This window comes from Pimephales promelas, chromosome 20 (assembly GCF_988280905.1).
Source record: "Pimephales promelas chromosome 20, fPimPro1.hap1.1, whole genome shotgun sequence".
Taxonomy (NCBI): Eukaryota; Metazoa; Chordata; class Actinopteri; order Cypriniformes; family Leuciscidae; genus Pimephales; species Pimephales promelas.
Genome location: NC_142788.1, coordinates 8,926,663 through 8,942,883, shown reverse-complemented (window position 1 = coordinate 8,942,883; position 16,221 = coordinate 8,926,663). Strand labels below are relative to the sequence as shown.

The 16,221-nt window shown below is 38.1% G+C and overlaps 1 protein-coding gene and 1 long non-coding RNA gene across 2 annotated transcripts in view; one reads left to right on the top strand and one right to left on the bottom strand.

Annotated features, from left to right (window-relative positions):
• Window positions 1–9,039, bottom strand: part of LOC148970541 (uncharacterized) — a 75,880-nt gene extending 66,841 nt beyond the window's left edge. The window contains exons 1-2 of the long non-coding RNA XR_016148159.1: window positions 8,901–9,039; window positions 7,807–7,960 (exon numbers count right to left, since the gene is read on the bottom strand). This is a non-coding gene — a long non-coding RNA (uncharacterized LOC148970541). The remainder of the gene's footprint in view (window positions 1–7,806; window positions 7,961–8,900) is intronic.
• Window positions 9,040–10,890: 1,851 nt separating this feature from the next.
• The window catches only part of tspan2b (tetraspanin 2b), a 29,723-nt gene continuing 24,392 nt past the window's right edge, over window positions 10,891–16,221 (top strand). The window contains exon 1 of the mRNA XM_039663997.2: window positions 10,891–11,082. Within this exon, the coding sequence (XP_039519931.2) occupies window positions 11,014–11,082 (69 nt within the window). The 5' untranslated portion in view covers window positions 10,891–11,013. The remainder of the gene's footprint in view (window positions 11,083–16,221) is intronic.

Genomic DNA, 16,221 nt, shown 5'->3' with positions numbered 1-16,221 from the left:
TTTATAGTCAGTGTAGTGGTTGTCTTTGAAGAGTACCTGAGTTATCAGTCTAGGAAGCACGCAGATGAAGCAAGGAGATCCGAAGACGAACAATGCCTCTTGGTCCACTGAATCCGAACATGCATGCACACAGGTGGCTCTTTCAATACACCACCGGCAGCTTCGGCACGCAGAAACGGACGCTCAGTCAGTAGGCTACACGTCTCAGATGGGAAACCGACACTTTCAACTTCCGCACCAGACCACGCTCCGTAAGCTACTCAGCAGTAAGCAAAACAAGCGCTCTGCAGTCTCTGCAATAAAGTTCCAAAGGCATATCCAGTGGCAGGTAATCCTGGTTGAGTCACTCAGCCGGCGACTAGACTCGATCTTCTACATTCAGCTTCCTAATTTTTCCCACACTCACTGCACCTCAACACATCATTAACCAACTTCCTGTTCACCTTTCACTTCCACTTCCACTTTTATTTGTCCATTTCCGCCGAAGATACTCCACCCCTTTCTTCCGATTGACTCCTGCATTTTTATTTATATAATTAATTTGTGCGGTTCAACCCGAATCCGTCACAGTACCATCACAAAAAACCACAAAATAACTCTCCAGAACATTCTCATTCACGGTTCCATGCTGGTGGAATGATCTGCCCACCCTCATCCGGAATGCAGAATGCTATTGTTTTGAGACGACCCCTCAGGTGGCCATGGCAGAGACGGAACAGACGACACTGACTCCGGCTCAAGAACAGCAGACACTGGCTCCGGCGCAGGAACAGCAGACACTGGCTCCGGCTCAGGAACAGCAGACACTGGCTCCGGCGCAGGAACAGCAGACACTGGCTCTGGCTCAGGAACAGCAGACACTGGCTCCGACTCAGGAACAGCGAACACTGGCTCCGGCTCAGGAACAGCAGACAAGGGCATCTCCAGGTTCTGAGCTAAATGTTCCAAATAGTCGGTCGGTCATCTCCTGATACGTCTCTGACTGAGCAGACATGGCGTGAGCCATCTCTGTCTGGGCAGACGTGACGTGAACCATCTCTGGCTGGGCAGACGTGACGTGAACAGTCCCCGGCTGGGCAAACGTGACGTGAACCGTCTCTGACTGGGCAGACGTGACGTGAACTGTCTCTGGCTGGGCAGACGTAACTAGAACAGCCTCTGGCTGGGCAGACAGGACGTGAACAGTCTCTGACAGGGCAGACGTGACGTGAGCGGTCTCTTAATGGGCAGACGTGAGCGGTCTCTTAATGGGCAGACGTGACGTGAACCATCTCTGGATGGGCAGATGTGACTAGAACAATCTCTGGGTGGGCAGACGGGATGTGAACAGCCTCTGGCTGGGCAGACGTGAGCCGTCTCTGGCTCTGCAGACGTGACGTGAGCGGTCCCTGGCTCTGCAGACGTGATGTGAGCTGTCTCTGGCTCTGCAGACGTGACCTGGGCGGTCTCTGAATCGGCAGACGTGACGTGAGCAGTCTCTGGTACGGCCTCCGGAAAAACGCCTGGCTGCTGGGGCACGGCCTCCGGGCTCTTGGGGAGGCTGAAGGTCTTCCTCCTCCTCTGCCATTTCTGCTGGTGATGTGCACGCTCTGGGCTGGATGGAAACAGCAGCGGATGGAGCTCTGGGCTGGATATCACCAGCCCAGGATCGAAAAGGGGCTTGAGAGGAGAATGGTGTCGGGATTCCTCTCGACCACCTCCTCCACTGCGGCCTCCATGGGTCCCGCGAAATATGAAAATATTGTAATGAAATAGCCTAAAAAATAATAATAATGATAAAACATAGGCACATATATAGCCTATATTCAAATGTGCGTACCTTTATGTGATTTTGCGCGCGATTTTGTAAGGGTTTTCTTTTTATTGTCTACAGAAATGGACCATGGTGAATATATTTATACAGGCTGTGAATCCTATTTGAATATTTTAAAGCAGATGGATATTAAAAGTCCAGTGCAAACGTCATTACTCGTCCCCGCTAGTCGTTGTCAGCTGTCAGTCACAGTTGCTAGGCGACAAGAACAACGCTCCTCCGCAGGCTAGAGCGTTTCAGGTGCGCACTTTGATATGGGACGCAGTTGTAGTTAGCAACAATTTGTTAATATTGTGACAATGGACCAACATTTTGTTACTTTTATTATTAAAATAACCAGTGGGAGAATGTAAGGAACTTCATACTGCGTTAGTAGTATTCATGTACAAATGTGAAGTAGCCTACTTTTTCCCCTTACAGGACAGCAACACTACACATTTTACATTGAACTACACAAAAGTATATTATCTATATTATCTATGGTGAGGTCATCTAATTTGTGAATCTTGTTTATAGGAATGGGGTAGGAGTTTATAAGATTTTTTTTCTTCATCCTACTCCTGTTCTTTTTTTGTCATGGAATGTACTTTTGTTGTGTTTGGTGGATTTGTTAAATTGTTCTTGTGGTATTTCGTGTTGCATTACCATGAAAAGAGAATAGAAAATAAATGAAATGAAATGAAATATTATAGTTTAAATGTATCAACCTCGCAAACACTCTGAGTCTGAGACCTTTCCAAAAATAAGCCTTACAGAGCCAAGAATTTTCTTTTGTGTACACATTTAAAGTTGCATAAAATAATGAAATAATGAATAATAAAGAAATACAATTTACAAGAAATACAATACAAGGCTATAGTGCCGTTTCCACTTACTAAATATATTTAGATATACAAGAAATCGCAATGGAAGACGATTTCGAAATATCTATATATGTTTAGTGAAAGGTAAAACTTCCGAAATCTCCGTGTTAACAATGCGTGACGTAGACGCGCAAGAGATCACTTCCGGCGTAACGTCTGGAGACGGTTCAGTACGGTTCAGTTGGACATCTGATTCAGATCAGTTCGACGGCTGTTAACAAGAGGTAAAAACTATACTGTTCGTTTTCTCACACAAACCGCTCGTTTCGTGTCTTAGGCCATCAGTGTGTACTTACATTCAGAAGTCATTAAATCATGTTTAATTTTGACTTCTCTGTGCATGCTCTTTGAGGTGGACCCCCTAAAACTGCATTATATGACTCACAGACAACACTGGTTTGACCGAAAAATGGCAAAATTGAAAATACTGTGGAAACAAAGACACCTACATCTTGGATGCCCTTGGGCCAGTTGTTCAAAACATTTAATCTGGATCAAAATAATCCGGATTTAGAAATCCCATTTTTTCCTATCCAGGATCAGGTCATCCGTTTTACTTTTATGCCGGTTTTTCAAAGCAACATTGGACTGGATCACCCTGATCCAGATACACAGATTTCAAGATTACCAAATCCTGATTACCAGTGCTCTAAATGGGACAACATTTCACAATGTGGGCTAAGAACAGGTAGAAGAGCCAACATGGGGTCACTGTGTTTCTTATTTTGAGAAAAAACACAAAAATAACATAAACATCCACTTCTAATCATAATTTATTTTATGACCCACATCTGAACCACAACAAAACAAACAACAAACATACATTAACAAATACATTGTGGACATTTTGAAAACGTCTTAAAAAATTATGAATGACCGAAAAAATGAATATATTGTTTTTGTTTGTTAGTGAAATCTGTTTGGGGGATTATTTCATGGGGACAAGATAATTTTTATTTTATTTTTACTTTACTATACTGAATAGTTTAATTGTTATGTCTACTTTATCACTGTTACAACGGTTACACAAGTCAAGTGCAAAATATAAATATAAGTATATACACTAAATGATACAAATGTATTATTTGACCAATTTTAAAGTTTTACTACATTTTCTTCCTGAAATACACCTTGAAATCCTACCCCCTGTTGGGATCAGAATAATCCTGTTTTTTTTTTTTTTTTGATCAAAGTTATCCAAATCCCACTGACAAGTTTTGAACAACACAAACTGAAGCTTTGATCCAGATTAAAACTAGGATTGGATTCCCTGATCTAATCTGATTTCAGATTCCTTCTTTCCCCTTTGAACAACCCATTTTCAAGATTTGATCCAATCTGATAAACAAAATCCGATTAGCTTACCTTTGAACAACTGGCCCCTAGAGGTAAGGTGAACTATTTCTTTAATTATTTTTATTTCGTTTCATTATTTTAATGTCTTCTTTGTAAAGCACTTGAATTACCATTGTGTATAAATCCGCTATATAAATAAACTTGCCTTGCCTAATGAAACCATATATTTGGTGGTTAATAAGTTAATATGAGAAACTATTTTCAAATTATGCACTTTATCCACAGAAGTTTCATACGCCATTTATATATATATATATATATATATATAAAACAATTGTAGTGTTTTCAGGTGAATTGTCCCTTTAAAGTTTAAAGTGAGAGGTCTTTATTAGTTGAAAATTGACATTATAAAGATGTCAATGCATGATGCTAATTGAGATGATAATTGCAAAACAGGACAGATAATATTTTGTTTCTGAAAATGTTTTGTTTAATCAAGTTCAGCTTCCAAAATTTTTAGCATTTAGGATCTGCTGCTGTGATGAATTTAGTTTGAAGCTAATGCTGAAAGGAGCAGTATAGCAGACTTTGAGCCCATGAGAAATCTCCTCTACAAGCCAGGCACAAAATAACACACACACACACACACACAGTGCGAGCACACACACACAAATGCGCTATATTTTCATGTTTTATGGGGACTTGCCACAGACAAAATGAAATTTTATACTGTACAATTCCATCACCTTACACTAAACCAACCCATTTCAGAAAACTTTCTGCATTTTTACGTTTTCAAAAAAGATAATTCTATATGGTTTATAAGCTGTTTTCTTTAGAGGAACAAAAAAATATCCCCACAAGGACAAGGATTTCGGATATTGACATCTTTGTGGGGATATTTTGTTCCCATAACGTAGGGTTTACCAGGCCACACACCCACATCATTATGTGATTATCTTATCCAGTCTCTAAGGGTTAACAGCACATCTGCTCATATAATTCTGTTAAAGGAAAACTCCAGCGCAAAATGAACCTTTGGTTTAATAACACATTGGTACCTACCTAGTCGACCATTCTCTGAGATTTGTTTTCATGATAATCGAATGTAAAGAGTTTTATCTCAAAAACAGGGATGCAAACACATGTATGGTCAAAAAAGAGAGAGGTAATCGAATCGAAACCCTCGCCCGCAGAAAATATCCAGATACTTATATTGCCACCAACCCCTGCCATCCCCGGCCCACCCCTTGGCACATAGTAAATATGTTTCAGCCTTTAAACCATTTTTCACAGAAACAAAAGGTGTTATAAAAAGATAAACCTCCCATATTTCAGCATTTAAATCATTTGTCTAAAAGCTCATCTTTTATTAATAGTAAAATCCGGTCCCATTTTCCCGTGGTGTCTGTTGTTGCTAAGCATGCACTGTGCTCTCCAAAACGACAAAGAAGTTTTAGTAGCAAATAGATATTCACTACCGAAAAACGCTTTCTGCAGCTCTGCTACATGATTTATTTGTAAATACATGGTTTTATAATCACTATGGTCCAGAAATTGAGGCAGGGTAGTTAGGGGGGCTCGGGATTTCCCCGAGAAAATTTTGGATTTCTCTAAACTACAGATGTGCATTTTAAGATATTGTGAAGGCAAAAAAAAAAAAAAAAAAAACAATAACAACTTTAAAACCATGTCAGTGAGCTGATTATTTTTCTCTCCTCATCAGCATCACACTCCTTTTCTCTTTGTTTTTATCTTGCCCTCCTAAAGTTGGCTTTTTTTTATTTACTAAATGCTACAATTTATATTTTAATCTCAATATGTACACATTCATTATTAATCCTGTGCCTAACATGATGAAAACGGCTTTGTTCATGTTTCTTGTCCCCTCACAATGACAGTAGCCTAAACTACGTTACATAGGCCTATTTTCAGTTCAAAATGGCGAAATTAGACAAAACTATATTAGTTTGCCTAATTATTTTTTGTCATACGTTTAACATTTAAGACCTAAAAAACTGTCAAATATATAAAGTTAATTTTAGTTACTTACATCTTCTCGCACTTGACCATAGACTGAAGCGTCGCCGTCGAGTTGCACTGTTAAAATTCGCGCTCAGCGTCTGTGAACATAACCCGCCTAATTTGATTTGATTGGTCATCTCAAATATTCTGACATTGACGAGCGGTGACAGACCAATGAGGCTCTGAACACATACACACACACACGTCCTCTGTTTCTGACGTGCTCTCTGCTCGGCGCCGCTGCGAATTGAAGAGAACACGCTGAATCTTATTATAACAAGAAGTTTGATGATTGATTTTTCATTAGGCTATTTTTAGTGCCCCCTCAGCACTTGGTGCCCTACGCACAGCGCGTGATGCACGTGGTGGGACGGGAGCGGCGGCGCTGCTTGTAACATGAAATCCGGTGCGCTTGCGGCATTCTGAAAAGTTTTCATCTCGTTGTGCCTGGAAACAATCACTTCAATTGTGAAATAGCAAACTTGAGAGCGCAAAATACACAATATGTGAACGGCCCTACGGCGTTTATTTAGTCTCAAAACTCGCGAACAGGATAGGAGAGCAAAAAACTGTATACACGGACAGAATACCATCCACGCGTGGGCGTGTTTCTGCACAGTGAGGGCGCTCGATGCCATCCTCACGCGCGGCCCCTTGACGGCCACGAGCTAGTGGAAGAAACACTACTTGTGCACGCTTGCGCGCATACTGCTGTTTTGGCGCGCAGTGTTTTGATTTGCTTATTTCCCATTTGTTTGGTGGAGGCAATCCAAATAACCCCCCCCAATAACACTAGTATATAGGGCATAGAGTAATGAAAAATAAAAATCACTAGTGACTACCACTAACAAGACTCAAAATATCCCCACACTAACACAGTAGCATAATGAGAGTCCTGCAAATCGAAGCATCGAGAAATTTATAAGTGTACAGACAGTTTAATAAGAATATACTTTATAAAGACAGTCCACTTCGTGTATATAGGCAGGAGCCATCTTTGGAAAACAGTATACAATGTTCTTCCGGAAGACCCATTATTCTGTTTAAAAACGCAAGTTTATAATCACTCGCTAAAGCGCGCAAAGCATATAGAATAAAGCCTCACATTGATAAAGCCTCACAAATAACTTGCAAGTATTGAGGCCACAGACAGCAGTCATTTAGTAATACCCTATATTATTTTCTTCTTTTTTTTTTAAACCTACACACCACTGTGAATATTTTTGTTTTATCATTTCAAAAAGGGCCAATTTATAGGCTTCTCCTAGGCTTACGTTTTTAAATTACAAAGGCACTACTGATGTTTTTGTTATTGTATTTTCAATATTACAGGCTATTATTTGTGCATAAACATATCTGGTTATAGTAAACATACCGTTTGTTTGAAAACAACATATTTTGTCATATTTGCTGCAAGCTTACAAGAGGAATAATATCATTAAATTTGAAGGGGGCCCTAAAATATTTTCTTGGGAAAAAGTATCAGACAAGAGTCGCAGACAAAAAAGGTTGGGAACCACTGCTCTATGTAACCAAAGTGTAAGACCAAAGGTTCATCTTGCGCCGGAGTAGTCCTTTAAGTGCCTCTTTATAGAAACATGCAAACCCTCTTAGGCTATATTTGTCTCAGGACTTAATGGACCACAGTTGGAAGAAATGCAACAAGGGAAATGTTGGGGCATTACGTTTTTTTACTTTTTGTCAACGGCACCTCAGAGACACAAATTTCTTCCCATGACCCCTATTTACACTCATTATAATGTATTCTGGAGTCGTTACAGAAATAAAGGCAGAGCTCTTAATGCTTACTTGTCTGTTCTTCTGTGAATCTCAAAGGACGGATCTCAACTGCTACCTTCTCTCACTGTGGTTGCCAGGATATGGCTTTTCAGTTGCCAGGATACAGTCCCATCCTACTCAAGGATGAGTGCTCTCAGAGGAACCAAGTAGACTTCTGTGGGACCTACAAAACATCTCTGGTTTTTAATGGTAGGACCTTTAATGAGTGGTCAATATTTTTAGCAGATATCATATATATATATATATATATATATATATATATATATTTGAAGAGTTCAGATGCAAGTGCCATTTGAAATTTTCTTCTAAAATGATAATTTTTTATCAAACTTGTATATTTAAGTTCAGTGATTTCACTTAAATGGCAATGATAATTACCTATTAATTGTTATTTAAGTGAAATTACTGAACTTAAATATACAAGTTTGATTAAAAAAAAATCATCATTAAAGAAGAAAATTTTGAATGGCATTTAGAAGCTTTTGCATCTGAACTCTTATATATATTTGATGCTTTCGGATCACAGATGCCATTGGCCTTGGGTTGATGGCTGCAAGCGAGCATGAATAAGGACATTTTAATAAATTAATAACACGCGTGTAAGGTAACGTTACGCGGGCATTTATCAAGGCTGTGAATGAGCAAGTAACGTTACATGAAAAAGGAAAACCCTTCTTAAAGCTGCTGACTTTCCTATGAAAGTTTCTACCAGGGAATAAAAAAAATGAGAGTTCATACAGTATCTCGCAATTTTGGACCCACAAATATGAGTTTAGCCTGTTTCTCGCAATTCTGAGTGGAATGAATCGTTCTCCCCTCCGCCATGTGCTAACGTTATAGGCCGCCCAGTTGTATCACAACTATCTCCGAATTTAGCAGTGTTAAATAAGCTACTAACGTTACATCAGACAGTGTTGATGTGCAATTTTTACCTTGGAAACTCGATAATTCCGATTGAAGACTAAGTGAAGACAAATATCCAGTTAAATCTAACAATGACGGACTGGGGCGTTTCTGAGAAGTTACTGAAGTAAGTTAACTAAAATGGAGCATGGTATTATGTGATATTTTTAACAACAACAGTTCAAAAAACGAGTACTTACATTTTAGACGTAACTTTGTCCGTGTTTGTAATAAAAGACATCCATGGCCGTTTCACCAACGTGCGAGCAACACAGGTGGGATGTTTTGTTCCTGTGTGTGTTTGAACAAACCGTGGCTAAATGATTCAGTGATTCTTTTTTCAAAAGACTTTTTTCAAAAGTTGTTGCATACTAACTCTTGTGATTCGTGCCATAGAAAAATACAGTAAAAAAAAAATGTTGCCAGGAGTAGATAATATGCTGCAAATCCAGTTTAGTTACTGAAAGAATCAGCATTTTGAGTAGCCTAAAAATGATTCAAATGACTCACAGTCACCTGTCGCCACCTACTGGATTAACGATGTAGCCTGTCGTGCAGAACAATTCTGCTGTAGGCCTATTGAAAAAAAAAATGCTTATTGACTTTATGGTAGCACCATATTTCATTTTTGACAGCAGCAATGAAAGCAAGGCTGTGAGGGATAGAAGCACATTGGAAAATCTGTGCTGTTTTAAACAGAATAACTGAGACATCATAGCTTTTAAAAAGATACATTATAATTGCTCTGAGATTGGGTTAGGAGACTGCCCTGCTCATTTGGCAATGGAGGTAAATTAACCAAGACACTGTGCAGACCCCTGGCTGCTTTGATCAAAAATAGCACGGACATGTCTCAGAAGGGTCTCGTGCACATGCTAATCTAATGAAAGATATAATCTAATGAAGTTTTCTCCATTCATCTGTAACTGAAACAGTGAACACAATTTCACCCACCTTCTCTGTCAAGGCAGAAAAATAAAGATGGCTAATTTGAACAAAAAAGCTGATATTAATTTAGTTCTGGGCTACATTGAGCCTGGTTCTGGCACCCTTTAGGTTATTAGCGAGATTCACACGGGTTTAATAAATTACCGGTTCACGGTCATAGTAAATACACTGGCTCATGCATTTATTTTCCATTTCAAGTCATTTTCCATTTCAAATCTTTTTTTTTTTTTTTTTTTTTTTTTTTGCAGTTAAGGGTAACTGAAACCAAAGCAATGCTGATAACAACAAACATAGATTTCCAAAATCTACCATTTTTGCCATATTTTTTAAAGCAGGCTAAATTAAGAACTAAGAACACTACAATTGCTACAACTGACAGGATGTGACTGGAATTTAAGAAATGCCTTGCACAATACATGACTGAACCCCTTCACTGCACGTAACACGGATGTGCATGCTGTTTTACGTTACAGATTACTAGGGCTGTTAATTGATTTAAAAAAAAGATTAATCAGATTAATTATAGAATATGCAAATTGCAGATCCTAATTATTAAATGTAATATGCATGTTGATTAAATTAATCCTACTGCTCATAAAACATTCACAACACGGCTTAAAGACCCTCGGTGGGGTTTACGGACCCTTAAAGTGCCTTTGCCTTTCCTCTGAAACAGGAAGTTAAAGGGATAGTTCACCCAAAAATGAAAATTCTTTCATCATTTAGGCTACTCACCCTCAAATTGTTCAAAACCTCTATGTGTTTATTTTTTTCTGCTGTACACAAAGGAAGATATTTGTAAGAATGTTTTAATCAAACAAATCTCAATCCCCATTGACTTCCATAGGAATAGGGGTCTCTTGAAGAAAAAGTTGGGAACCACTGCTATAGTCCAATGGGGCACCAGGGGGAGCAGCACCACCCCATGCCTACCCTCTAGAGATATTCTAGCAAATTCAGTTTCATGCCGACTTTAGCATTTGAAATTGGCATCTAAATAGCCAAATGCATCCTTTTGTTGTTTCATGATTCCATTTTTCAAAATGACTTTAAGAGTGAAAACTAAATGTATATTTACTTGTGCTCAGTAGCTCTACAAACAGAAAGCCTTTAAAAGCTTTCTCTGTTTTGACTGGGATCGCGCAGTCATATGAAAGAAGACACTGTGCAATGCCTGGATAGAGCATTGGCCGTCCCGAACCCCCCTCGAGTCCCCCCGACACATTATTCAGAGGGGCGGGACAGAGACGCTGAAGAAATCACCCACTGCTACTCGTACAGATGTTGACAGGGCTCGTGCAGTGCAACAGCATCTTCGCATTTCACTGTTTTTGATAGAGGAGTCGCTCACTTTGTACCTTCACCATGGGAAAAGTTGAAGGCGGAATGAAATGTGTGAAATATCTCCTCTTCGTGTTCAACTTTATATTCTGGGTAAGTAGCCCAATACGGTAGTGTTGTATTTATTTACATGATACCATCATGTGGCATTCTCTATTTTGCGATCTGGAGCCAGTTTTGCGGGCACTTTCAAATCAAATATTCGTTCTGTTAAGAGTGTTTACACACCTTCTGCAGGAATTTAAAGCTGAGAGTCACTGCTCGTACGACTCAAATCAGATTTTCCACTGAGGAAAATCCGCCCCTTTTTCCTTCGGCGTGTGTTTGTTTTGAGGGCAGCAGCCGGACACTGACGCTCTGTAGTAAGCTTACTGGGTGTTTCGATTCTCCTCACTGACTTCGAATCTTTTGAATGAATCTGTTCAGTGAATACATTCGTTTAAATGAATTCACTGACCCTTCTGCAGGTTATCGTTACTTATGCCAGTTGGTGGCGAGCGGTGAGCTTTGTTTATTATGAGTAAATCATTCATTCATTGGACAGTCCACCGTGAAATCAAAATTGACCGTGTTTTTTTTTTTGTTTTTGTTTTTTTTTTTTAATCAAATATTACAGTATTTATTATAAATGATATATGCAAGCACTTCATTATTTTTAAATTCATGTTCCCTTGTATTCTTCAGTCAAAGTAACTTACCCTCCCTCTTTTCTCTGATGATGGCTTGAGGGCGGGGCAACATGTCACTCACATGAGATCGACCAATAGCAAACCTCAACCATCCAATCAATTCCCGCCCTACATTTGTTCTTGTTCGAGAAACGTTTCACTCAGATATTTAAAGGGTTAGTTCACCCAAAAATGAAAATTAAGTCATTAATTACTCACCCCCATGCTGTACCAACCCCGTAAGACCTTCGTTCGTCTTCGGAGCACAAATGAAGATATTTTTTATTAGGAAGAAAAGAAAAGGAATAGTCGAATAAAGTTATTTTTGTTTGTTTTTTCGCACAAAAAGTATTCTCATCGCTTGATAAACTTATAGTTGAGCCACTGTAGTCACATGGAATATTTAAACATTTTCTTCATTGACTTTCTGGGCCGTCAAGAGCCAGTCCCTTAGGCCAGTGGTTCTCAAAGTGGGGTCCGCGGACCCCTGGTGGTCCGCGAGCTAAAGCCAGGGGGTCCGCGAAATAATTTACAACCTAACGTTTTTTTCCATGCTATGAGTCATGTTTTCTTTATCATCTGAAAACATGCTGTTTATTCCTAAGTAACTTATATAAAGCATTTAACATAAAACAATACAAAGTAGACACCTAAAGTTTTCTATAGATAGATATTCTATGTCTTTGCGTCCAGTAGACTATTCGCTGCTGTTGATTTTGCGGGACGTGCGCCAGAAAGGAGACAGAGAGACGGCATGAACCCGCATCCGGTTCTTTTCTGTATTTTTAAAAGGCATGACATTTTGTAGTCATTTATAATGTAGCCTATACACAAATAAAAAAATGGACACTTTACCGTTTCGGATGATGCACTCTTGTCTTATCTATGACCATAAATAAGAGTATTCCTGTTTCCACTACTGAGGAAAAATTCCCATGTAATTGCGCGCCGGCGTCTCGCGTGCGCGCACAATAGTCAGTTCTAGCACTACTGTAGATTTGAAATTAGAAGTCTGATCATTATCAAAATAAAAGTGCATAGTGACAGGGCCGTACCCACAACTGAGGTTGCAAGGATGCACATCGCGATGATACTGACCTTCTCGTCTGAGGTGCTTCAGCAGACTAACAACGATAGCTCGTCAATGTCAAAATGTTTGAGTCGGAGTGAACTCAAAGTTCCCCGCACGACGTTTCAGTCAACGGTCATAAAGTGCGAGATAAGATGTAGGCCTTAATTAACATAAACTAAACAGCTGTTTTAGATAAAAGTTTGAAAAAACGACTGAAACAATCAGTTTTGCAAAGTATTAATCATGCTCAACTTTAACAAAGGAAAAAGCAGGTCAATAGAAACATACTGTGCCCATGAGATTAACATCATGGATTCATATATTTAACATATACTGTATGTTTTTTTAGCTAATTACAGTAGCTCAAATTAACAACGCACGCACCTATTAAACATAATGCCATTATCATTGTATTTATAGGCTTATGGGCTTTATTTGTGTGCAGAATAGGCCTAATTATTGAAACATTTCTCTTTTAAGGCCATTCCTGATTGGAATATGTGATTGTGTTTCGTGACATCTTGACAAAAAAAAAAAAAAAATGTATGCCACTGACTGACATGCTTCTACTAAATCTATAGTTATCCAATTGTGGGGCCTTAAAACACCTTAAAATGCACATGTGTAGATCAAGAACATCAAAAATTCCTAAGTGAGGGATAAGTGATTCCTAGCAAGATCACTTTCGTTACCTCAGTAGGCTATTTAGAAATTCCTGCATAGTACCCTGGGTGGAGACCATTCATTTTGTGCAAAAATATTTCATTTGCCGCTCACACATTAACTTTGTGCTCAATAACTGTTATAAATATGAGGGGGGTCCTTGGAATTTTTTTTCCCCTGAAAGGGGTCCCTGGCACCAAAATGTTTGAGAACCCCTGCCTTAGGCAGCCAATGTGGTAGTTATACAGCTCTCAAATTTAATCAAAAATATCTTCATTTGTGCTCCAAAGACGAACGAAGGTCTTACGGGGTTGGTACAGCATGGGAGTGAGTAATTAATTAATGACTTAATTTTCATTTTTGGGTGAACTAACCCTTTAACAATAGAGAGCCTAAGTCCCTCCCCTTCTGGTCGACCACCATGGGACCTTATTTCGGAAAAATATTGAATGGTAGTCAATGGCGAGAGACAACAAATATTTTGATCTTGTTTGAATTGTGCCCTGAATTACACATATAATGTTTGTCAATTTAAAAGATACATTTTAAAGTAAAGAAAGTCGCAGTTTGATGTAAAACCGTTGAGGTATAAGACTGTGAAAATACGTAATTACAAAGACTACAAACCCCAAAGGCGCACATTTTCTCTCAATGAATGAAGCTAACTTTACTGAGGCTGTCTGTCATTGTTTCTACAGTCTTACGTTATAATCGTAACATTACGCCGTCCTACCTGAGTGTTTTGTACCAGACTGCACACACACACGAGCAGCGGATCTCGTTTCGCTTCCCGGGAGATGTAGTTCACAGAGCGATTTTCACATAAAACTAAATGTTACTCTTCTGTTGTATGACAAACTGCGACGTTTTTGACTTTCAGAATTATCTTTTAAATTGACAAACATCATATGTGTAATTGAGGGCACAGTTCAGATGGAATAAAACGATAAGTTGTCTCTTGCCATTGACTACCATATTTTTTCCGAAATAAGGTCCCATGAGCCAGAAGCGGAAGGGCGAGACTTAGGCTCTCTATAGAAAAGAAAAGACATTCGTTTCATGTTGGCTTTAATACCCTGTTGGTCTGTAGTTAATGAACGAGATTCAATTAATTTGTTCATAAGCAGGGGCAGTAAGTTCATTCAGGAAGGACGGTTCATTAGTTCAGTTCAGTTTTTATGAATTAATCCTATTCAATGAATAATTGAATAAAGTGTACTTTTAAACTAGACTTTAAAGTTAATTGACAAGTCCCAGTTCATTTGTTCAGAAGCGACTCATTCCATGAACAGTGTGTTCGTTTGTTTGGCATATACAATTTTCCTTCACTGACTCCACTTGAAATGCTATTTCATGCAAATAGCCAGTCTCTGGTGGCAGTCCAGTCAAGTGCTTTAAAAAGACTTAAGTCAACTAAGTGCGTGATAATGGTTTTTACTTTCTACGTTTAAAAGATTTGTTAAAACACTGATTCATTCATTCATAAATGAAACACTGCTCTGCATATATTAGCATTAACTACGGCACAGGAAGAACAGTTTAATGAAGGCCTGACTATTTTTCATTGAGGACACTTACCTGATTAACAATAAACTTTTGTTACATATGATAGTTCATGGTAAAAAAAAAAATCTGGAGTAAATATGCAACCTTTATAATAATCATATAGCCATGTATAATAACAAATTCTGAACGTGAGTGATAGAATTATTGCTCTTTGAATAAAATATTAGAAAATCTGGTGTGAAAAAAATGGAATGAAATTAAATACAACAGTATTTATATTTTGGTGTTTTTTTTTTTTGTTGTTGTTTTTTTTGTTCTCTGAGCCTTGATTCATTTCTTACCTGCATGCATGGTGGTAAACCTGGACATCAAGAAATTTTAAAATAGTTTTTTACAGACGGGAAAAAAAACACTAAAAATAATCAAATCTTTAAACTTAACTGTCACAATATGTCTATAGTGAATAATGTCATGGAAATTCATTGGTCAAAGGGTTTGAGAGCTCTGCTCTTGTGTATCTGTTTGGTGTAATTTATTTGTCCTGTTAACAATAATTGACATGAATGTGGTTTCTACACATCTAAGAATTGCACAGAAACGCCTAGATTCCCATTAAAGCAAGTCAAAAATTTTGAAACGTTTTCTGTTTCCACAATAACAGAACTCTCGTAAAACTTTATTAGTATTTTGTATTACATTACCATGTCCCCTACATCCCCCCAGTAACTGGTAGCAAAATTTCATTCTCACAAGCTCTTGCGTTTATTCTAATCACATATAATTATTTATATTTTATACTACTATGTTTACTCTTTGTTACATGTACTACTCTCCCATTGTGTGCAATACCTCATGCAGTATTTTACTGCCTATTATGCAATAATCTGTATGATCTGCTATGAAAGATCTGTGCAATACTTGACTGCACACTATTGCACACTTCCATTAGTATGAAAAACAATGTAAAACATACATTTGAAAAATTTTAAATGAATCATTATTCAAGGAGAAAGACAAACATTTTAAGGACAAACATATTTAAGGAGAAAACACAAAACTGCGTATAAATTCAAAATAACTGTATACAGTGTCAACACTGTAGAAGAGTAAAATTTGTTATTGCTTATACATCCTAGTTTGTTGTAAACATAGTAAGCTGCATACACTCTAAAAAAATATATAGTTTTCTAAGTTGTAAATAAAACAAAGATTATTGGAGTATGTTTTACAAAAAAATACAAAACAAATTTTAGCTTGTTGGTATATTAACATTATATCAGTAATGAAATATAAAAAGTATTTCTGTAAATTTAATTCAATTCA